Source organism: Protopterus annectens, chromosome 5.part0 (genome assembly GCF_019279795.1).
Source record: "Protopterus annectens isolate FY-2018-M chromosome 5.part0, PAN1.0, whole genome shotgun sequence".
In the NCBI taxonomy this organism is placed as follows: Eukaryota; Metazoa; Chordata; order Ceratodontiformes; family Protopteridae; genus Protopterus; species Protopterus annectens.
The window spans coordinates 647252371-647278833 of NC_056735.1; the positions used below are offsets into that span (position 1 = coordinate 647252371).

General features: G+C 34.6%; 1 protein-coding gene across 1 annotated transcript in view; it reads right to left on the reverse strand.

The window, feature by feature from the left end:
- Positions 1-26463, reverse strand: part of LOC122802727 (acetylserotonin O-methyltransferase-like) — a 301004-nt gene that overhangs the window by 49924 nt on the left and 224617 nt on the right. Inside the window, exon 6 of the mRNA XM_044072489.1 lies at positions 13404-13544. Within this exon, the coding sequence (XP_043928424.1) occupies positions 13404-13544 (141 nt within the window). The remainder of the gene's footprint in view (positions 1-13403; positions 13545-26463) is intronic.

Genomic DNA, 26463 nt, shown 5'->3' on the forward strand with positions numbered 1-26463 from the left:
AGCCTTTTATCTTGAAGAAAATCTCTCTTAAGGATTCCCCACCTTAAATTCTGTTGTTTTTTTAAAAAGAAACAGAGAACAACTTCTGTAATGTCTCAAGCTTGTTTTAAACACTGCAGCAGCCTGGTTTCATTGAAGTCTGCTCATGAAACAGGAAACACTTCATGACCTTTACCCTTTTTGAAAAACAGCAGGTATTTGAAGCATTTGAATGGAACATTAAAACAAGAACATGAAGAATAGATAAAGAATGAAATGAAGCACTACTTTCAAGTTTATTGGTATGAATAAATATATATATATATATATATATATATATATATATATATATATATATATATATATATATATATATTGTTTGTGCTGTCAATACTGTCCATGTGTAAAAACTTTATGATATATTTTAAATTACACAAGTCTTTCTGCCCTTTGTACACCTGTTTTTATATTTATTACCTACAGTACCCATTCCTGCTCACACCCTTTTCACAAGGATCAAAGTTATTGTTTGTCAAAAAGAGAAAAAGAAAAAAAGTATAATTGTATTATGAATACAAATTATGAATACAAATTGCTCAACGGCAGTATTTGTAATAATTACTAAGGCACTTATGATATCAGCATAAAAGGGATTAATATTAATGTAAGCACCTTTGTATTTTTATTTGGTCTGACACATTTGCATTTTTTTTACACTTGGAAAAAAACTGTAACTCACACTTTGGAATCACACAGTACACACTCATATCTATCTGAAGTGTGTTTAAGTTGAACTATTCTATAAATTAAGCCTGTTCAGGTCTCTTTCTATGGGGAGATGTCAATGGCTTGTAATAAATGCTTTTATTGTGACCATGGCTATACATTCCTATACCTGAACATCATTCACCTACTGTACACCTGGCACAGACACTTTATTTACTTATTAATTTAGAATATACCCTTTTTTCCATACTGCAAAGTTTTTCTTCTTCTTTCGGCTTTTTCCCGGTTAGGGGTTGCCACAGCGGATCACCATGTCCGCACATTAATTGGCAGTGAAGATTTACAGTGTCGAGTTGCCAGCCCGGCGCCTTTTTCCATACTGCAAACTATGTGTGTTATATCCACAAGCTGTGATTTTAAACTGAAATTATATTCTGTTATACTACACACATTTCTTTTGTGAGTAGTTTATCACCATTCTTCAACAAAAACAACAACCAAGCCAAACAGCAACCAAGAAAAAATAGCAGTTTTCTGTTGAATGTCACGAAGCATGATAGATTCCACCACAGTTAAAAACAAAGTGCAAAACACAATTTATTAACGCAATTCCAAAATCAAGGCATTTTCATCTATAGCTGGACTTCATCAGATAATCTCTTCATTATTTATTAACATCCATTATATACTTCCTTCCTTTTTCATTTTCCAATCAAAATATACCAATTAATTCAAATAAACAAATCAGCTTACTTTTTAAAAGCTCATTAATATTAAAATACATTTCATTTAATCACATAAATACATCACATTTCTCTAAAAAACTTTAAATTATATCTATTCATCACTTTAAAATCAATTGACTATATGTGAGTAATGAAAATTAATCTATGTACTTCTTTCATAGTTATTTAATATTCATTATTGTGATTAATTTTAAAAAATCTTGAATTATAGCAGTTTTAACATTTTCTTTAGAAAGTTTGTTTATGTGCGATTGATGGGAGGAGGGGTACATCTCTATAGCCATATAGATCTGTAGATTTCATTTCAAAGGCTTACTATGAAGGAATGAGTTAATGGCGTTTTATGATTATTGGTTATTGGCAGCTAGTCTTTTAAGCTGTCTATAAGCAAATTTGTGTTATGTGTTGTATGCAATTTTGCTGCTGATAATATGTTTAAACATCAGTAATGAAGGGTATAGAATATAATTATGTATTTATTGGGCTGTATAGTGATCTGTTATACAAATAGTTCTCAGTAGTGCTAATAAGCTAATAGTTTTAATGCATTGTTCATCTAAGTGTAGTGTATATACTTTCCATAGTTTTGTTTCTGTCACTAATTCAGAAAGATGTATTGTTACTGATAAGCTTTTATTTCTAGGTTTGTTTATCTTAAAGTGTTATAGTTTAATTCTTCTATATTGTCTTAATATATCAGATGAACAAGTTATTTTCCTTTATAGTTGGAAAATGTACTATAAGAGTGTAATGAATATGCATTGTTTCATACTGTTTAATGTAGTTATTTGAAGAGTAAAGGGTTGACAGAGGTTATTAAGTTATTATATAGATGTAAAAACATAAATTGATATTTTTTATGTTATCTGTGATTAAATATTATAATGTTTAGTTACACAATTTATTAAACAGGTATTTTATAGTTAGAAGACGTCTAATAAGAGCAAGCTTTATGTATTTTATTTTAAAATGGGAAACATTCATTATAAAGAAGTAGTAGCAATATAATAAGAATAAGTAGCGTAATAAAGGTGTTAGAGAGTGGTTTGCATGATTATGGTTCAGTGCAAATTTCTCGCCTCCTTCACCCCCAAAAGAAGAAATACTTATCCCAGCTGAATGTAATCTCCCTGTCATCTCAGATATCCAAGTGAGAACCACCCTAAACAAAGCAAAAAACACAGCATCAATGGGACCTTACTGTATCCCAGGGTGCGTGTTACGTGAACTCCAAGAAGAGCTAAACCCACACATAAAAATGCTATTTAACCTTAGCCTTACTTCGGGATATGTACCTGAACACTGGCGTACAGCAACAGTGGTCCCACTCCACAAGGGGGGTGCCTCTACAGACCCTGGAAACTACCGCCCCATAAGCTTGACTAGCCTGGTCTGCAAAGCTATGGAAAGAATCATTATGGAGCTCATAAACGGAGACATAGGGGACCTACAGATGCTTGACCCCACCCAGTTTGGCTTTGTAAAGGGCAGATCCTGCCTTTTAAACCTGGTTGACTTTTTCGAAACAGTCACTAGAGCCATTGATGAGGGCAAAGCAGTCCATACAGCATACCTGGAATTGGCTAAGGCCTTCGACACAATACCCCACTCAGGCATCATAGATAAGCTAAACAGCTTAAAAGTAAACCCTTATGTCACTAGATGGGTTACAAACTGGCTAAAGGACAGAACCCATAAAGTTAAACTTGCTGGAGCAATGTCAGACTCAAAGCCAGTCACAAGTGGTGTCCCACAGGGATCTGTCCTGGGACCCCTCTTGTTCGGCATTTATTTCTAAGATGTTAAAGCAAACATGGGAGGGCTGTGGCTGACAAAGTTCGCAGATGACTGCAAACTAGGTGCCATAGTCGATACACCAGCAGATACACACATCCTACAAAAAGGCCTCACTGAAACGGACAACTGGTGCCGTAGTCATGGCCTTAAACTAAATGCCAAAAAATGTATAGTCATCCCTTTTGGAAAAAGCAAAGTACCCACAAATTATCACATAGACAGCAACCCACTGAGTACGGAAAAAGTAATCAGAGACCTAGGGACCCAAGTAGACAGCGACCTCTCATTTGACACCCACGTTGCCAAAGTGGTTAAAAAACATTCTAGCTTGCACACCTCATCATGAAGGGTTTCACATCCAGATCCAAGGATGTCATTGTACCCTATATTCCTCCCTCATCAGACCCATGATTGAGTACAATGCCCCATTTGGTATGTACCTCACCTGGCACTTGCAACAGCTGGAGAGACCACAAAAGTACCTCACCAAAAGGATCAAGGGTCTCCAACATATGTCTTATTCTGCCAGACTAAAGAAACTTCAGCTCTATTCAGTAGCATACCGCCTGCTCAGAGGTGATCTCTGCCTGACGTACAAGGCCATGTCCAATCAGGATCTGATGGACATGCTCCACCTCAAAAAATCCAAATCCATCAGGAGCATGAGAGCTAAAGACTTAAACCTCGGCACAAGTATGAATAGGACATGCTGGAGGGATAGATTCATAACCCAGAGGCTTCCCATGCTTTGGAGCAGGATCCCAGTTCGTATTAGGCAGAGCCCCTCACTGACTCTCTTCAAGAGAAATCTTGATGAGTGGATGGGAGATTGTAAGTTTACCCCAGGGGTCACATCTGTGTCACTGCTGGACAGGGGCACAGTAAACTAATTCTATTATATAAGGGGACCTTCACTGTGTCACTGCTAGACAGAGGCACAGTATTCTAGATTTATTCTGTACATTTTTGTACCACTTCATGGGGTGGCAAAAGCCACATCACTATGGCTAGGCTTACAAATGCCCCAGAGCAGATAGCCTAGTACTATACTATGAAACTATGAAACTAAGTAGGAATTTGTTATTCCATGTTAGGGGAAGTGAATGTTTTTAATATAGTTTATTTAGAATTAATAGTACTGTTTTTGTCCAAACAAGATCTATTAGTATTAGATCTGTGTTTATTGCATTAAACCATTGCATATTTGTTTATAAACCATATGTTCTAAAATATGCCAATTTACAAATGCATTTCATTAAATATTATTGGGCTAAATAGCTCATTAAGGAGGGGTAGTTTAAATAAGTACTTAAAGCTACATAAAACAGATATATATATATATATATATATATATATATATATATATATATATATATATATATATATTTTTTTTTTACAAGAAACTCATTTATTGTCTTGTGACCTAAATAGATTGTTATTGAAAGATTATACAATTTTAATGGGATTGTATTTTAAATCAAAAAGAAGAGGTATTCTTATTCTTTGGAAAAATCATTAGTCATACCTGAAATAGTTGATACCTATTCTGATAAAATAGTATGCAGGGAATGGTAGTTGTTGAAATAGACAAACATTTTTACACTTTTATTAATGCCTATTTGATTCCTGGATTAGGAACTGAAACTGCAAAACAATATCCAGATATTATAACACTTTATTGAAAAGGTGACATGTTGATATAGGGAGGTTTTAACTCTATCCTATCAAATAAGGATAATGATAAGGATACTTCTACTAATGATAAAAAAAAACTAAAGCTATCTTCATTAGCTAAACATTTAAAACATTTTTTTAATTGAATGGATATAAGATACATTTTTGATTTAGGATCAGCAAGTTCTTTAAACTATACTCATTATTCTTTTAGATTTTGGACCCAAACAAATACTGATAAAGATTTTACCTTTAATGTGCTTTATTCTAAAATAGATGATGTTTTGATAATTTTGTGTCATTTCTCCAACTACAACGCCATTACTTTTACAATAACATTAAGTCCTAATAATTTAATCTATTGTCATAAACTTCCTGCACATATAATTAAAATAAAGGGTTTTAGGGGAATGGTTTTGAAATTCATTAAATCAATTTATAGAAGTTAATAACAATGGGGAGTTTATGGATACTATTTTATAGGATACATTAAAGGTTTATTTATATGGTAGAATTAAAAATTGGTATGTATGCAAAAGAAAGGAATAGGATAAATAATTAAATGTTCTACTAGTGAATGTAAACAAATTAAAATTAAATTAAAAACCCAGTTGTGAATCTGCTAATTTAGAGATGAAAACCCTGAATCATAAATATTTAAAAATAATTTATCATATGATTTCAATTAATTTGGAAAAAAATTTAATAGCAATCATATATAATAAATCCTAAGAGTTGACATAGACTAGTCATTAGCCAAAATATGAATAATATAAATCACATCAAAGAAATGTTTATAAGGTAGGAAGTAAAAATGTAAGAGTAACCTATTTAAAAGATATTTTAGAATGTTTCACTAATTATTATAAAAATATTAATGAAAAAGACAAGGATATATAACAGTAGTTTATTGGATAGTTTTTTGAAGAAAAAATGTAAAGTATACATCAACTAAAGAACAGAAGATTAAAACTGATAAGTCATCTTCTTTTCAAGAATCTTATATGGAATTGGGAATTAACACATTTTACTGGTTTCTAAAAGATTTTGTTTTGAATGAAAAATATATGTTTAACTTTAATCTTTTTTATTAATCATATCCTTTTAAACTTTAAAAGATTAATGAGCTAACTATTTGGTTAAATAATTATTAATTCTACTATTTCCTATAGCCTATATAAATGGATGCTTAGAATCTTTTAATTTAAGCAACGTGTTAGATCTCAAAAATAGTAACTTAATATTTTGGCATCAATTTTTTAATGAGAATAAAATTCATGCAGTAGACTATCTTTTAGCAAAATATAATCCAGAGAATAATAGATGGTTATATACACATATTTGTAAAGAATATATTTTTGATAAAGTAAAAATATCTTTAGCTCGACAAACTAAATATATTCCAAAAATTATAGATTTTATTTCAAATAAAAATATTCTTAAAATCTGCAGGAAAATCAATGTCTAGAAAATGTATACATGGAAATTTATACATAAAGCTTTTTTAACACCTCATAAAGTTGCACTAATTTATAAAATGGGAAAAAAACTGTTGGAGATGTAGTTAAGCTATTGATGCACATTGGTTTCATATGATAATAGATTGCAAGATGGTTTTGACTTGTTGATTAAAATCTAGAAACTTTTCCCAAGCTTTGTTGTCAGATAATTACATAGTTACTGATTCCTTAATATTGTTTAATGTCCCTATCCCAGATTTGGTACTAGACTCACAAATGCCTCTTATTTGGTCTATTTTAGCTATAGCTAGAAAAGTCATTATGAAAAAAAAATGTAAATGTAAATCTACCCTTTGTTTTATGGATTTTGTTTCATTGACTGAGTCTGTTTGTGAAAAACAATAATCACCTATAAAAATGAGAACTATAAATATCAGTCATCAACATATTTCATGACAAAAATTACACAATTTACTGGAGAAGTATTAATGGTTCAGTATATAACAGAGTTTATTGTTATGGACTTTTGTAAATAATTATTTGTTTTATTATGTTTTGTTTTAACTATTGTTTGATTGTTTAACTTTTTAAAATCAAATAAAAAAAGGATCTTCCTAAAACAGAAGTATGTCAATCATTGGGAGAGGAAAATAAACCCAGACCAGTACAAACCTTTGTCCTCGATATAAGGCAGGGGTGATTTAGACTGTTTTATAAGGGCTTTTGAGATTGCATCTGACTAAAGGCAATGGGCAAAGATTCTAACTCCCATGCTCATGGGTAAAACAACAATGTATGCAGTTTTAAATTCAATGATGCTAACTGTTTAAATTATATCAACATTAAATAATGTTTGTTTGCTTGTTTCAAACTGATATCAGAGCTGTATAGAAATAAGTTTAGAGAATGCAGGAGAAAAGCAGATGAAGGCATGATTGATCATATTGCAGATAGCAGCACTTATTTTCACAAATAATTGTGTCGATGTAAGATTATTATATTTGAAATTATATACAGATCTTTTGGTTAAGAAGCATGCCCTTAACACTATGCCCGAAGATAGGAGGATTTTGGTGGCAGATCAGAAGTGTGACACACTCCTGAGGTGATGGAGAAGAAGTGAGACTTTCCCTAGCTAGCAGGATGCCACTGCATAGGAGAGGGGATCCTGCACTGCACATAGGCATAGGGGAACCCATAGCTAGGAAGTCTAAGCCATCCCTGCAAGATACACAGGACAAGAGGAAAGCCATAGGTTTGGATACCCACCCAGATTGTAGGGATAGGTATTTGAAATATAACTGAATGAGGCATTGATTTATCTTTGCCCACCTATTCAAGGGGAATACAAAGATTTCAGGAAGCATCAAGTAAAATTAAAGCTAATACTATAAGAGTGTTGTGGTGTTATTTAGAAACAACCTCTATACCTGTCACAAGAGTCTATATCCTATCCTGTCAGAAAGGAATGCTATTGACAAAAGGGGCACAACCTCAGACTTAACTCTATTCAAACTTGCATTGGTCAAACAGGAGTTTCATTAGCCTGGACAATTTTCAAGTTTCTTTGGCTAGAGTCTATCTGGGCTGAGAATGTGGGCATGGTAGCTATCAAGTGATTGTGTTTGAGGACATTCTGTATGATGTCCTAACAGCAAATGACTTTGGCAATACAGGATCATTTGTGCAAAACTGTTACACATAACCAGGTATGGAGGTAAACACATGCAGAAGTCAGTAGAAGAGAGACACAGCCACAGCCTGCATCTCCACCTGTGGCTAGTGATCTGGCTACCTTTGAGGGTGAACTGGTCAGTGGCAGTGACCTAGGATGTGAGCCACAGCAGTTGAAGGATATTAGGCTTCCCTTGGAATGTGATACCTCATGGAGAGAGGTGTGTGATAGTAGTCAGTAGAAACTGAGGCACCACTGGCAGACAATACCAAACTTACTTTGGTAGGAGAACTGCAGATGTTTAGTTAGGAAGAGCTGACACATGCTACTTTACAGGTCTTGAGGAAAGTAGCCAAGGCAGATACAGATACTGAAGAGTAGATGGACTCCATAGACTAGGACAAAGGGTTGTTTACAATGAATGGACACTCGGAGGAAGGCTACATGAAGTAGTAGTACACTCGCTGGTAGCATTCAGGGCCTACTGACTGACAGTTCTGGCCATGGCCTAAGGCATTCCTTTTGCATGCCATATGGAGTTTGGGATGGTTTTCACAGAATTTTTATTGGCCTTAGGATTGTAAAAGTTGTAACATGGTATCGTAGGACCTGTTGTCAGTGCTAGAAGGTTCTAAAGGCTGGAAATAATGCCATGACTGCTTTATTGTCTTTGGTCATTACTAAGGAACAGTTTCAGAGGGAAGATATGAATAGTGTGGGACATCTGAGTACCCCAAGGTCCATAGGTATGAAATATATTATGGTAGTGGTGGCTAGACATTTTCTGCATAGTAGGTTTTCCTAAGGAAATACTGACAGACACAGGTGCCAGCATTATGTCAGCATATGTCAGTGAAAGCACTGTGGGGTAAGACACCTAAAAACTATTCCCACCACTGATAGACAAATAGTCTGGTGGAGATTTTTAAATGAAGACCATATTAAAGACATTTGCAGACTATTTCAAGAGGGAATGAGACAACTATCTGCCAGTCTTCTCTTTGTATATAGGAAAGTGCCCCTGGAATCCACAGGTTTTACATCATTTGAAATTCTTTATGGTTACATGGTAAGGGACCCCCATTGATTTCATTTGACATTAGCGGGGAGATGACTATTGTTCCCACAAAGACTCTTGTGGCATATGTCCTAAACCTCAGGAATACACTTAGCGAGCTCTTGAGGATAGCTCAGGAGCACCTAGCCCAGGCACGGCCACAGCAAAAGACCTGGTATGGCAAGACAGTGAGAGCTAGAGAGTATTCCACAGGGCAACAGGTCATGGTACTTATTACTAAGAGATACACACATAAGTAGTCACCTTTGGCACATATTCACACAGGCACATCCACACAAAGATACACAACCAAATTGCTTATTTTTTCCTATTTTCCTCTAGCCTCTTTATTTTTAAAATTCTGTTTCATTCTATGATATTTCCCTTTATGTAACCATGTGCAACTTTAATTTTATTTTTCATCCTATTATTCTACTGCAGAAGACAGTCTTAAATATTTTATTTCTTAAGGCTGACATACAGAACTGGTACATTGTCCTGAAAACCCCTGACATTGTTACATACATAACAATATATACAAAACTTGTTTTTGATGTGAATATTTATAAACTGTCGTTTTTGAAATAATCTGTTGTAAACTGAAATAAATCCTTGTCATATTTCAATAATTTCTTACTTTTGTAATGCCTGTCCTTTCAAAACATTATTTTGTTTGCTTATCTTGAATTAAATTATCAGTAATGACTCCTAACATCCAAAAAGAAAGAAAAAAAACCAACAGTCTTCTCAATAATTTCAAAAGTTAAATATGGGTTTGTGGGCTCTTTTCATAAACATTGTGTTCTATGGAGGAGACTTGGGCTAGGATTCACAGATATGCTCTGCCATGAGAAGTAAGGCTGTTGCTAAAAGGACCAGTTGATACAAATGGGGAAACTAGTGATTCAGAAACACATTAACCAAAATACCTCATTAACAAGTAATTTTCATGTCCCTGAATTGCTTGTTGATTACTGCAAGTGCTAACCTTTCTGCTGATCTTGCAATAATTACCAGTGGCAGCCAACGCTTCATGTTAGAACAAGCACCTCTTCATTCATTCCCCCACACACATACACATATTAAAATCCACACACACACACACACACACACACACACACACACACACACACACACACACACACCACAACCTCTTACTTGTACTTAAATGACAGAACTTACCTGGTGTTGCATCTATCATTCTCTGTTTCTTGTAACTCATATATGGTTATAGTCCATCAATAATGCCAGTCATTAGAATTTCATTATCTTACTGTTCAAAAAATTAATAATGATATAGGGCCCATTGCTATATTAACGTTTTATTAACTTTTTAAGTGATCTAAAGTAATATTTATAAAGACATCCTGATGTTAGCTAGTGTCCCTACCAGCTTTGTCCAGAGGTCTTGAGCATGGTCCCTGTACATCACAGGCAATTAGGGTCAATTAGTAATGCCAGACATTACCGTTCCATACTTTTTATTTTTCAGCAAATGCATCCAGATGTAAGACCTGTTAGTCTATTAACTTTTAAAGTAGCCTACAGTTATATGTATAAATAACCAAAACTGTATAGTGCCCTCCCCCGTTAAAACATCTTTCATGCTGCAAGCCGGTTACTGTATCAGATTTCCACTGATTAAAATAAAGAAAAGTTTCCCAGTGTCTAGTCTTTTCCCTCATTACATCTATTGTTCATTAGTCTAGGAGGAGTTAAGAAGTATATCACCCCCCAACACATGAGCACACCCATGCACTCTGTTTCATTCCATAATATTTGTATTTATTTATTTGACATTTGTTTACCAGGAAATATGACTGGGATAATATCTTATTCTCAGTGGAGGCCTGAGAAGTAAAGCTCCATACCAACGTAATATAGTTATAGTTATTACAGAGCATAATACAGAAAGATGAGATATTAATTCAGTAAAAAAATCAGCTTCAGTTCATACAGTGTGAATATATAAATACATAGTGAAAATATGTAGACAGCTATAACAAGCTGAAAAAAAAAACATTGTCAATAGATAAAGTATTCACAAATTGCAGTTTATAGAGATAACATTAAACATGCTGAGTACATTCTTTGGAACAGAAGTGACTTGATAATATAGGTTAAGCAAAAATATACTTGATTTTTATCTAAGAAATAGATTTTACTAATTCATCTCTGAACATAGTCAAAGCATGCTGGTGTTTGAAGGAGGGAGGGAATACTTCAGCCTGGGCTACTGCAGGAGCAGAGCAAGGTTTTATTTAGGTAGTCTCTTAGTAGTAGTTTGAAGATGAAGAGGTCAGAGGTAGATTTAATTTGCAGAGAGATAAAATTCCATTTTTTTAGCACCAGAGTATAAGTAGAGACTTTGTCCAGATGATTTGTGGGGTTTATATATGCTGAAGAGATGTTTTTCATTGGATCAAAGTAGTTTCCCAGAGTGATAGGAATGAAGAAGAGGATTAAAAGTAGGGCAGTCATTGGCTTTATAAATAATGCTGTGTGTGTGGAGATAAACTGCATGTAATCTAGGTGGTGAGTCAATTCAAAGCCTTAAGGGCAATACAGTGATGGCTGCAGTATTGCTCGTTGATGGCAAATTTCGCTTTATGTAACACTCACACTTTCTGTTTACCAGACTGACCCCAATCCTAATCCAGCACACTCATTTACCATTATACAAAGATACATACATACCTATCCTGTCTGCTTCCTAAATCACCCCTATGATCAGACAGGCAGACAAACACACGCATACACACAATCACCTGACACCACTTACTCCTCTACATGTACTCACACATGCAGCCACACACACACACACACACACACACACACACACACACACACACACACACACACACACACACACACACACACACACACACACACACAAGCAGACACTTACAACCCAACACACACACACACACACACACACACACACACACACGCACACACACATGCCAACACACACACATGCACACACTTACAACCCAGCACTATGTATCCATTAAACTCCCTGGTACTTAACTCTAACGTGATCTCACCCATTGAAAGCAATGGGTGCATGCCAAGTTTTTGGTTGAGTTAATTACCATGGAAGGTGGCAAGAATTTATCCAGCTGAGTGTCTCTGTGAATTCCTTGGCTGAATAAAGCACTTACTATAAGCACTGGAGAAAAGCACAAGGCTAATTACCATATGCTGCTCACCTGGAATACTTCATTAATATTTGCAGTAGGCCAGAAAGGCAGCCTACTATGGTAAGCACTGTGGTAGGGCTGAGTAAGAATCAGAACAGGTTAGGGAGCCTGTAACTTAATGAAGGCAATTTATCTGAATGCCTGAGCAATGAAGTGAAAACAAGATGACATTGCAGGTGAGTAAAGTGAAAAGCACATTATGTGACTTGACCATATTACTTACCATATCAAAGAAACATATATTACAGCAGGAGACCATATACGTAAGAAGGGTGTGTGACTATAAACAGAAAGCCAATTAAGCATATCTGGTGTTTGTATATGTAAGGTGGAAATAGCTAAACAGGAAGACATTGAGCAAGAAGCAGGAGTAAATGATCCACTGGGTCCCTCAGGAGTACTGCGAAGCTAAACAGATATCTATATACTAAGAAGAAATGTGTGCAGTTAAAATTGTACTGGATCCTCTGTTTAAAAACAGCAGAGAGATGTAAAGGTGGGGTAGTAACCATGACAACAGTAGAAAGGGGTAGAAAAGTGCTGCAAAAGTCAATGAACACCATCACTGACCTGAAGCTGAATAGGCGGCAACATTGATCATACTGGCAGACTTTGTGACAGATCCTGCCTGACATTGAAAGCACTGTGTCAGCTTATACAGGAACTATATACACAGAGGAATGCAGGTGCCACCATACACATCTCCATGAAGAGTTCTGGTTAAACACATTTAATGCCTGTGTAGTGCTGCAAAAAGAGAACAAATACAGCCAGCATGCACATTGCAGACTTTTATATGAAAAAGTGGCCAATAAAGTAAGGGCTGTTTATGCACCAGTTTCACAAACATAGCAAAGCGGATGTAGAGTTACTGTTAATGACCTCCCATGATAACCTCATCAGTCTTAGCAACTCAATTCAGTGGTTTGAAGACAGTACCTTCATCTCAAAAGGCAGAATAATGTGGTAGCTCTACAGCATACATGGGCTACTGACATTTCAAAGTGCACATAGAACAATACCCCTCATATTCATCCTAATGTCCCACAAGACATTCCAAATATAAAGAGAAAGAGAGGTATTTACCTTTATGGAAGGAAATCCTTTCTTCTGTAGGAAGTACAAAATGTGCCTTTGCCATACTCACTGCTTCTGGCAGATCAAAAATTGTGACTTTTGATTTAGGATATTCTGAAATGCATAACTTTGCTATTGCACCAGAGCAGCCTTAAAAAGAGAACACAAAATATATGTTATGTATTCTGTTATCAGTTTATTTTCTGAACATACTTTAAGCAGAATGTTTATGTTATGACTTTTTGCTAAATTCTGGATTTGACCCAGTCCCTCTGATTAATGACAGATAATAAGACAACTACTGACTTCTTTGTTTACAGAACTTACTTTCAGAATAAATAAGAAAGAAAGTTGGCTTGTCTTTAAGCCTTAATGGGCTGGGGTAAATCCTGTGATATTGTAATCCTGTGACCTCTCCATGAAATGTTACTTTTCTTTTTTGACAAGAAAAAAAAAAAGACAAGCTCTAGCTCCGTTTTGTGCTTTGTTAATAAAAAAAAAATTACGCTTTCAGATGAAATACCTAGTCATCCTCTCCTTCAGCTATGGTGATCAGAAATTCCTAATACACTCTGCAGATGAAGCAAAAAAGTATTTATGCAAGCTTTCAAGGAACTACTGGTTTAACTAGCTATACTGCTAAGCTCCTAGGGCAGTTTCAACATTCCATTACCCAGAATGCAGCAGGAATGTCGGCTGATGACATCACAAGGTCAGAGATCACAATAGAAAAAGCAGTGCATTACTGGGAACACTAATATCATGAATTAGAGCTTAGGGAAGAAGAAATGGATCTAAAACAACACTTTCTGGACACTTCAGGATGGTGGTAATTAAATGGACTATAAAGGATTCTGATCAGGGTAATTTAGCAGCCTAATCTTATGTTTAAGTAATGAATATATTACAATAGAGTTTTTTTCTAGCAATACAATTACATCAATTTGTCAGAAGTCTTTCATATCAAACTGTATAGTAGCTGCTATCTGCTGGTCAAGTTGCAAAATTACAATGCCATACTTCAGACATGCCTTTCTGTGCCATTCAGTTTTTCAAAAACAATATTTTATATGTTCACATTTGGTTTTCTATTTAGGTGTGTGATTGCATGCTCATTGTAAAAGTGTTTTAGATACAAACTCAGACTGTGTGAGTAAAATAAAAAGCCTATGCAATTGTCAAAAGTTATTTAAAGACAGCTAAAGACAATTGCCTGTTTAGTAATCTATTAAGTCTGCTCCACAGCTGTGCTACCTTTAGTGAAAATGTTTTCAAGTGTTGAAATCTAACTGTTGTTGCATGGAAACACAAATTAGCATTTTGACTACTTACACCATGACTCAAGCACGATTCATGAATCATGACGTTTAATTCTATACTAAAAGTGCAGGATATGGATGTTTTGTTCCTTTCTCTTAATGAAGGTGGATCTACAGATCTAGTGAGCTTGACATGCTGTATGCTTGTGCTTGGTTTAATTAGCCTGCTTGCTAAACTTTTTTTTTTTTTTTTTTTTTTGCTTACAGTTATTTAATTCAACTGGTTAGTGATGATACGTGAGTTATGCAGTTTACTGTGAACTGCATTCAGTGAAAATCCAATTAACTGCTTAGGTTGTCAATTAATGCTCTTGATTTTGTCTTTCCTTCTCTAATCCTATTGTTATGTGATTCTGTGTATAATGCATATTTAGTAAACACAGTTAGATATCTAGATAGGTAAAAAATGTATTTACATTTACTCAGAGCTATTCTGTTTGTTGATGCATATATTTAGCCTGTAATATTTTCCTGTTATAATTACCCCTTCGTTAACCTCCCTTTATAGCAGTATGCTCAGTTAGAGCTTATCTAAGTTGACTGTTCTTTCTCCTGACAGGAGACCAAAACATATTATTAGGATATTATGGTACTTACTGCTATACCAGTTATAATTAGAACCTGTGTTACTATCTGCTGTAATTGTTATTAATAGCTCAGGTTATAAATTGTGTTGGTTTCAATTACTTACTAACTTTTATTGCCTATATTACTCCAACCTCACTTGCCTATTTACATGGAAATTTTCGAAGTCAATAATTTTAAAAATGCTGTATGTATTATGTTCTTATGGTGGTATTGTTTTATTATCTCCTTTAACTCCTAAATCGAATGTCACTTTGCCTTTAACTGGCCATTCTATGTACATATGTTTTTCAATATTCCTTAACATTTTTGGGAGTGGCATGGTGGTGTAGTTGTCCAATGTTTGTTGGCGCTTGAACTATTGATGTTAGTTTTTATGTCTCCCTGCTCTGTTATTGTATTATTCTTCATAAGGGAAAATATTTAAAACAGATCACTTGTATCTATTTAGAACTTATTCAAAAATGACTCAGGGAGACTGGTGGTTAGGCACAGGGTTTACATTAAAGAATATGGATGCCAGAATATGATTTACTACCACATTATACTTTCTGTTATATATAAAAAGTGTGTGTACTAATTGGACCATCCCTAGTAGGGCTTTTTTCTTAGTTTATCCTAGCATATATCTATGTTTTGAATCAAAATTATGATGATTAGTGTGAATTCCTGGAATGTAAATGGCCTTCAAGAAATCAGTAAAAAGAAACTAGTTACAGGAGACACATATGGCAAATGTTCAATGGGATAATATTAAAAAAAGAAATTGAATTAAACTTGTGATAGCAGGGAATAGTCTTGCATCAAAAGGCACTGTAGTAATAATTAAAAAATAATTTCCTGGCAAAGTGATAAATACTAAATTTGACCCGAATGGCAGATGGTGTTTATTTTACTACTCATACCCACAGGTAAAATCCCCTTTACTTTTCTTAAACCTATATAGCCCTTGTACAAACCAGCACTTATTCTTCTATGAAATATATAATCTACTACTTCAATTTCTTAATCATCTTTTCATTATTGGTGGTGACTGGAATGCACTCATGGACCCCTTGAATGATAGTTCAAATATAAACAGGAAACAGCCCTCGCAAGTAACTGCATCTATTCGGGATTTGATAAATAGCTTCAACTTAGTTGACACTTTTTTAATATTTGACCATGACAGAGAGCTAAATAAGTTCACGTTTTATTCAGCTTCGCACAAAGTCTGGTCTAGAATTGATTATTTTTTGGTCTCTGATATCTTTTCAAACAAAATTACAAACTTTGCCCTTGAGGCTAGATCTATATCCGACCACTTGAATGTCTCACTTTGTATTAATCCCACTCACCACCTGAATCACGGTGGTAGTAGTCCCACTTGGTCACTAAACAGTAACATTCTTAAAAAAGAAGATGTTCTGCAGGAAATTAATGATTATCTGAAACAATTCGATGCAGAATCTTGTTTATCCACCATCCCCTTAGATATCCAATGGGCTATGCCCAAAGCAGTCATCAGAGGAATACTCATACAAAAATCATCTCATTATAAAAAAAAAAGAGAAATTGTACATCAATTACCTCAACAAAGAGCAAAAGATGACTGATGCACAACTACAAAAGGATTTTACTCCTGAACTGGAAAAGAAACTACATGAGATACAAAAAAAATTTACTCCTTTCACTTACAAAATCAGTCCTTGGTAGAACTCAAACTCCTTCACAGATATGCAGACTGTGCCCAAACCCCCTCCAGAATACTAGCTAGACTCATAAACATCAACGAGGGACCAAACTATATTAAATAAATAAAATACAAAGGGAAAAACTTATACAGTAATGCAGATATTGTAAACTTTTTTGTAAATATCTTCACTGAAATCAATAATCCCAAAAAACAGACCCCAAATGAAATGCACAAAAAATTCCTAAATAAGCTATCTGTTCCAAAATTATCCTCCATGCAAAACACCCCTCTTAACAGCCCCATAACACTGAATGAAATAATTCTAGCTATTAAAAAACTTAAACTAAATAAGGTGCCAGGACTTGATGGTTTTAGAGGAGAATTTTATAAAACATTTAGTCGTCACCTTTCTAAAACTCTCCTTGCCATGTATAATTATATCATCTCTAAAGGTATTACTGATAAGCATATGAACAATTCAAAAACAATATTCATCCCAAAACCAAACTCTGACAAGCCCAAACCTCTCTGCTAAAGGCCCATTGCCCTTATTAACATTGACAACAAAATATTATCTACCATTTTCACTAAAATAATTCAGAAAGTTATAGCTACAGTTATTTCTTCTGAACAGTTGGGATTTATGAAACAGAGGCAGTTGTGTGAAAATACTCTTATCTTAAACACATTAATGCTGTTTCTAAAAGGTGATAACCACCCGTGTTATGCACTCATGCTAGATGCTACCAAAGCCTTTGATAACATTGCTCTAAACTTCCTTTACCTAACCATGAAATACTTTAACTTTCCCAATCTTATTATCAACACTATTAAGATGCTTTATAATAATGCCTCTACTTCCCTGTATATAAATAAAACTTTATCACACCCTATTAAAATTACCAGTGGCACTAGGCAGGGATGCCCACTCTCACCTTACATTTTCAGTTTATATCTCGATCCTTTCCTTCTCTGGGATAAACAAAAAACTTATCACCATATCCCAAAAGTTTTTAACATTGATATAAATTATTCTTCATTTGCAGATGATCTAAACAGCTATATTGACCTTCCCATCACTGATCTTCATAAAATCCGAAATTCTATTAATTTTTTGCTGAGGCTGCTAATTATAAATTATACCCTACAAAATCATCTATTTTTCCATTAAACCCTGCAAATCATTTAGAATATTACTTCCCCTGTCTGACATTCCCCTCAAATATACACTCAAATACCTAGGAATAAATTTCACACACCCTCACCAAGAACTAATAAAAGCAAACCTATACAGAGTCTGGGATCAGATAAATAACGATCTAACTAGATGGAAAAACATCAATCTCTCTTTGCTATCAAAATGCACTATCATTAAAATCAATATTTTGCCCAGAATCCTTTTTCATCTTAACTCCATCTTTTTAAATGTTCAGAAAAATGGAAACCACAATCTCAGAGTTTTTATGATTACATAAATCAACCAGGATATCATACAGGAAACTAATTACCCCAAAGACCAAAAGGCGGTTTAAGTCTCCCAGACATTAATTTATATTACCATATCATTAATGCTAGCTGCCTAATTCAAATAGCCTGCTATGATCTCTCTGCTGAATCTTGGACCCAACCTGGATCAAAATCTGGTGCAACTATATCAATTTTTGCTCCCAGTGGCCATCCCTCATCTATGTCAGTGGTGAATAAAACCACAAGTGTAGCATTATGGTATAACCAAACCTTTAAATAAAATAACACTAGATCCAAGAAACTGAAGAAGTCCTGTTTGTGTGAGGATGAAAACTCTACATAAATGTCTTTTTTATACTTTATATCTTGTTTGGGAAGTTCCTTGAACTCTGGCTCTTGCGTTATTTTATTAGAATATATATATATATATATATATATATATATATATATATATATATATATATATATATATATATATGGGTCTAGGACTATTCACTGAAAGCACATTTCACTGAAAGTCAAATGACTGTGCACAAATCACTGAAAGCTTAATTCACTGAAAACACAATTCACTGAAACACATTTCACTGAAAGTTATATATAGCCTTTTCCCCACTGTAGTGCAACCCTGGAGTTAGTATAAATATATATATATATATATATATATATATATATATATATATATATATATATAGTAAGGTGGGTCGGGGCACTGCCCCCTACATTGGGGGTGTGTGGGAGGCGTAGACCCCCACATAGTTTGGATATATATTATGTTCAGAAAATAGTAACTTATTGGAATTGCAAGTATCCATGTATATAGTTCAAAATATTTAAAATAGATGTGGGCCCCCCACAACCCCCAATGTGGGGACAGTGCCCCCACAACCCCCCCTTACTATATATACCAACTCTAGGGTTGGACTACGGTGGGGAAAAGGACATATATAACTTTCAGTGTGAAATGTGGTTCAGTGAATTGTGTTTTCAGTGAATTGAGCTTTCAGTGTATTGTGCACAGTCAAATGTGTTTCAGTGAAATGTGCTTTCAGTGAATAGTCCTAGACCAATATATATATATATATATATATATATATATATATATATATATATATATGTATGGTTTACTACCAAAAGGATGAAATTCATATAGCCGACAGGCATAACATCAAAAGTCATTACACCAAACTTTCAAAATACTGAAAAAAAAATCAAAGTTTAAATGGTCGAAAAACACCTGCAGCACTGACAGTAGTGTTTTTGCAAAGGGGCAAGCCCCTCTGCACCCCCCACACCCCCTGCTACTTATGTATTGCAACTCTGAGATTGTACTGCAGTGCTGACAAGGGTATATCCTTGCCCTGCTGTCAACATTATATCAACAGGTAATTTGCATGCACTTCCTGTTAACCAAATGAACAACTTAATATTCATGATCGATCAAATGAACGTTAAATCATATGAATTTCAACCATTTGATAGTAAACCTATTTATATGCCTGTAAGGCACATTAAAACACATTATTCTTCACATTTTGTCAAATTTCCATAGCTGTTTATATTAATTTAACATCTTTTAAGCTGTTTTAAGCTTAATATGTAAAATGCAGTTCATTTGATCCTGTTAATGTAGTGCGTGTCCCTTCTGTTACAAGCTAACTGAATCACTATAATAACAATGTAGCTAATGGATCACAGTGATTACAGTCATAAATTTGGTAAAAGACAAATCAGTTAAGCATTAAAGTGGTGTGAGACCCAACTTTAAGAAATCTTAAGCACCCCATGCTAAAGTTGTTAAAGTTGGGTCCCAAGCTAGGCAGTCAAATCTGCCTGTGCTGACCAGTATATGACAGCTACAGCCTCTTGCAATTTAAGAAAGTAGCTGGAATAGTAGGATATATGCACCAGATTGTTTTTCTCAAAGATACTAACTCTGAAACTCAAATGTACATCACTATTCTGTGACAGAGAGCTAAATAAGTTCATGTTTTATTCAGCTTCGCACAAAGTCTGGTCCAGAATTGATTATTTTTTTGGTCTCTGATATCTTTTCAAACAAAATTACAAACTTTGCCCTTGAGGCTAGATCTATATCCGACCACTTGAATATTTCAATTTGTATTAATTCCATTCACCACCTGAATCACGATGGTAATAGTCCCACTTGTTCACTAAACAGTAGCATTCTTAAAAAAAGATGTTCTGCAGGAAATTGATGATTATCTGAAACAGTTCAATGCAGAATCTTGTTTATCCACCATACCCTTAGATATCCAATGGGCTATGGCCAAAGCGGTCATCAGAGGAATACTCATACAAAAATCATCTTATTATAAAAAAAGAGATTGTACATTAATAACCTCAACAAAGAGCAAAAGATGAATGATGCACAAATACAAACAGATTTTTCTCCTGAACTAGCAAAGAAACTACATGAGATACAAAAAAAATTTACTCCTTTCACTTACAAAATCAATCCTTGATAGAACTCAAACACCTTCACAGATTTTCGGAATGGGCCCATACCTCCTCCAGAATACTAGCTAGACTCATAAACATCAAAGAGGGACCAAACTATATTAATTAAATAAAATACAAAGAGGAAAATGTATACAGTAATGAATATATTGTTAACTCTTTTGTAAATATATTCACTGAAATCTATAATCCCAAAAACAGACCCCAAATGAAATACACAAAAAATTCCTAAATGAGCTATCTGTTCCAAAATTATCCTCTGCACAAAACACCCTTCTAAACAGCCCCATAACACTGAATGAAATAATGCTAGCTAATTAAAAACTTAAACTAAATAAGGCGCCAGGACCTAATGGTTTTACAGGAGAATTTTATAAAACTTTTAGTTGTTACCTTTCTAAAACTCTCCTTGCCATGTATAATTATATAATCTCTAAAGGGATTACTGATAAGTATATGAACAATTCGAAAACAATATTCATCCCAAAACCAAACTCTGACAAGTCCAACCCTCTCTGCTTAAGGCCCATTGCCCTTATTAACATTGACATCAAAATATTATCTACCATTATCGCTAATAGAATTCAGAAAGTTATAGCTACAGTCATTTCTTCTGAACAGTTTGGATTTATGAAACAGAGGCAGCTGTGTGACAATACTCTTACCTTAAACACATTAATGCTGTTTCTAAAAAGTGATAACCACCCGCGTTATGCACTCACGCTAGATGCTACCAAAGCCTTTGATAACATTGATCTAAACTTCCTTTACCTAACCATGAAATACTTTAACTTTTCCGGTCTTATTGTCAACACTATTAAGATGCTTTATAACAATGCCTCTACTTTCCTGTATATAAATAAAACTTTATCACGCCCTATTAAAATTACCAATGGCACTAGGCAGGACTGCCTACGCTCACCTTATCTTTTTAATTTATATCTTGAACCTTTCCTTCTCTGAGTTAACCAAAAAACTTATCACCAGATCCCAAAAGTCTTTAACATTGATGTAAATTATTCTGCATTTGCAGATGATCTATACATCTATTTTGAGCTTCCCATCACTGATCTTCATAAAATCCAAAATTCTATTAATCTTGTTGCTGAGGCTGCTAATTATAAATTATACACTGCAAAATCATCTATTTTTCCATTAAATCCTGCAAATCATTTAGAATATTACTTCCCCCTGTCTGACATTCCTCTCAAATATATATATATATATATATATATATATATATATATATATATATATATATCTATATATATATATATATATATATATATATATATATATATTCGTTAAAATTCAATCCATTTGCTGTCCCTTTTCTAGTACCTGATGGTGACTACAAGTTCAAAATCTTGCCTACACTAAAGAACAAAATTCACATCTTTCAAACTCTGATGACCTCTTTAAATTTACACAATACTGTTCCCATTCTCCAACCTATTCACCTAAACCCTAACTTAAAATCAAAAAGCAAATGATCAATTTAACAAACTTCCCTATTATTAAGAAAGCCATATTTTGCCACTTTTATAACTCTAAAAATGTTGCTGAGGTCAAAGCCTTATTTGGTGCTCCTAACAAATATGATCCTATCCTAGACAAATTTGCTCACTTATAATGCAAAAATTCTCTTGCTATAGAGTGAAGGATCAAGACATTACAGTATCATAAACTATCATTAAATCACTTTCCCTATGGGACAAAATGATTTCAAATACCTATAAACTTGTGTCATGCATTAAATATAATCATTCACTTCTATTTTCCAAATATTGGGACAACATACAAGGAGAAATATCTACGGAGTCTAAGTGCGAAACAATCAATAATACCCTGAATATAACCCCCTTCAGAAACCTAATTTACACTCAACTTATGATAAACAACAATTCCTACTACACCCCAGCAGTCTTACTGAAATTCAGATACAATAAAAACCTAATCTGTCCATTCGGTTCCCTCCCACATGTAGATATACTTCACATCTCTTGGAGCTGTAAGAATATTTACAAACTTCAGTTGGAAAAAATGGGATACGAAAAAAACACATTTTCTTTGCAAACCATGATTCAAAATATAATTCCTAAATCTCTTAAGGGTATCCATCGCCACATCTGAGTTATGGCCTGCGCTCTTCTCAAATATTTTATAGCCAGGAATTAGGTCAATCCCTCAGCAATAGCTTGGGAAAACGTTGCATCACTGGCAATCAAATATATATCTGCACATAAGTTATGCAATAATAACAAAAAGAAAAAATAATATTTTTCAGAATTACTGGTGTAGCCTCTTTCACCTAATCCAAACTAAATAATCTTCCAAAATGTGGGTCACTAACATTACATTCCAGGAAATTATCCATCGGTATCATATCTCGCCCTATAATCATTAGAAATTGGTATCATCACACTGTAACTTTTGATTTTGCAAAGTATTTTGTTATATTATTTTGTTATCCTCTGGCATCCATGGTGTAAATATGGTATAAATAGTTGTACATGGTGTAAATAGTTGGTTTAAATGAATATACCCTCCTTACAGCTTGTCTTTCTTCTTAAGACAGTCATATACGCCTACTTCCTAGCCATTTTCCATTTGCATCGCTATACTCTGACTGTAATAGATTATTGGGGGGTCTTTACTACTTATATTATTCTCTAAGATGTAAGTCTCCCTGTAAGATAACTGCTGTTTTATAAATGCATAGTTTTTGTACTAACTGTTTATATATATATATATATATATATATATATATATACCTATACTTTACTGCTTCCTGTAATGACTTACAGTTTTTCCTTTGTATGTTTGAAAAGTTTGCAAAATTCAATAAAAATATATTTGAAAAAAAAAGAAAGAAAGTTGGATCTACAGAGGCTTATGACACATTGGAAACTGTTTATGTTCCAGCTCCACATCTGCATTTCACTGCATTTGCTAATGTAACTAAAGTCTTCATAAACTAAATGAAGAAGGGGGGATTAACTGGGTCTATATCATATGAGCAAATCACACAAATTGTGATTGCTCATAATATCGAATGTACCGGACCTCAAAGTGCTTTTTCTGAGATCGTGGTATTTGCCCTTTCTTCACTGTAGTGCCGATCTCGGAGTTGGAATATATATTTAGGGGGGGGGGTGCAGCCCCCCACAATAGGAAGTTTATGGTCCAGTATGTTCGATATTATGAGCATTCGCAATTTGTGCAATTCGCTCATATGATATAGACCTGGATTAATTAGTAGAGGATAGGACAAAAAAGAGCAACTTGGAAGTTAACTGCAGAAAAATATAGTTGTGGTGGAGGAGGAGCTACAAAGCATTTAGGTAATATGTGTGTAGAAATCTAATTTGACTAAAGATCTTGAAATTTCATTAAGAATCAAATTACAAAAAAGTATGGTATGTTAGGTGAAGCACCATGTATAGTTACAAGTGCTGCAAGTGAGAGCTAAGATAACTTAAGTTGACAGACATGCATGACTTCAGTCAGTTTGCCGACTGCAGTCAAATGAACCTCAGTGTCACTCAGCATCAGTGATATAAAGTAGACCAGACATGTTGAATTTAACCTTAATTTACAAGGATGGATAGTCAGTATGAAAGCAAACTGATTAACATTAGCTTAGCTACAAGCATTGCCCCTGATCCTTGCCCACTGCAATGATAATGCCACTCATTAAGAGTGGCCTTAGCACTGACCCTTCGAATTTACAGCTCATCAGCCTGATCCTCATCTGTAAAGCCATGCAATTAATTTTAAATGACCTCATTAAACTATTACATCAAAAATCTCTTTAGGCCTGACCCTTAGCAGTTTGACTTTGTCATGAGAAGATCTGCCTACTTTATTTTGTTAACTTCTTTGAGATCTTTACACAGCTTGTTGATAATGGTCATGCTGTTCTTATGGCTTACCTTAATCTGGCCAAGGTATTACATACCACACATGATGCTGGCATCATAAGAAAGTTTAAAGCTTTAAAATTAGATCCCTATGTGGTAAGGTGGATAGCAAACTGGCTAAATGTCAGGCATCTCACAGAGTGAGTAGCTGGTTCCTTGTCAGAATGTATGAAGGTAACTAATGGAGTCCCCCAGTGATCATTGTTGGGATCCCTTTCTTTCAGCATTTACCTTGCTGATCTTCAGCCTAGAAACCAGGACCTTGGGCTAACTAAGTTTGCAGTTGACTGCAAACTTGGAGTTATTGCCAAGATTCCCTCTGATACCCAAACCCTGGACAGAGAACTCACACTATTAAATACACGGTGTTCTGAAGAATGAGCTCAAACTATATAAAAAAAGAGTGTATTAGTATTAAATTTTGTAGAGACACCCACCCTTTAGCATAAAGAATAGACAATACCCCACTTCAAAAGAAAATGCTGTTAGGCTAGACAGGAGCCATTTCAAAATGAAAATGAAGATAGAGACTTTGGAATATGGGTTGATAATTCTACTTAGTACAGCTGATTCCCAAAAGAGTATCATTCAGATCTCAACAGGTCATTATTCACTTATATTCATCATCAATTAGGCCAGTTATTGAGTACTCTCCCATTTGGCATGTAACTCATTTGACATGTCATGCAACTAGAAATGTCCCACAGGATCCTAACAAAAATGACAATAGGCTAAAAACCTTGAACCACCAAGACACGATGGAATCACTATCCTTTCTGCAATATCACAGATTCTTGTATGGAGATCTATGCCTTATCTTCTATACTATTTGAGATCCAGTTGTCCTGTGTTTTCTGTATCTTTAAAAGTCTAATAGCTCCACAAATACCAGAATCAATGACCCAGATTTTACCGATAGATAATACATGATGGAGAAGCAGATTCATTATGCAGCATTTCTCCCACCTATGGAACAGACTTTCCCTGCAGTCTATACAGTGTGATACACTGTCATTTTTTCACATGTGACCTAGATGATTAAAATGGTACCCACAAATTCACCCCAGTTTTGACTGGACTAGCCCTCCTATAGAAAGAGAGTGTGGCCTGAGGAGGGGGGGTCTATGTTTAATAATGAAACAGCGTGTTTACCAAATGCCTGCTCATGGAACACTAATCATCTAAACTTCCTTTAATCTAAAGGCCATATCATTGTAAATATTTACAGTGGGTTTGGGGTGTGGAGCCCCCCACATAAGTAGTGCTCAGTGTTCACCAAATCCTCCTTTCCTGGGGGGCTGCACCCCCCCCCCTTATACTGAACTATGGTATCAGCATTCAATCTACCCGATGTGGGAATAGAATCCACAGCCTTTTACACCAAAGCAGAGTGTGCTACCTGTTGCACTACAAACACTGTGTAAGTCTTTTAAACACCAAATGGATGTGGTTTGTGAAGTGTAACAATTTGGTCTCTCAGTCCTTCTTTTGTATCATTGTTACACAAGTGTAACTCCCAAGTACATTCTGTGGCAAGTGACATGTTTTGGAATCCATCTTATCTATCAAACTCCTGTCAACATAACTCACACATTCAATACCAAGTAATCAGTGTTTGA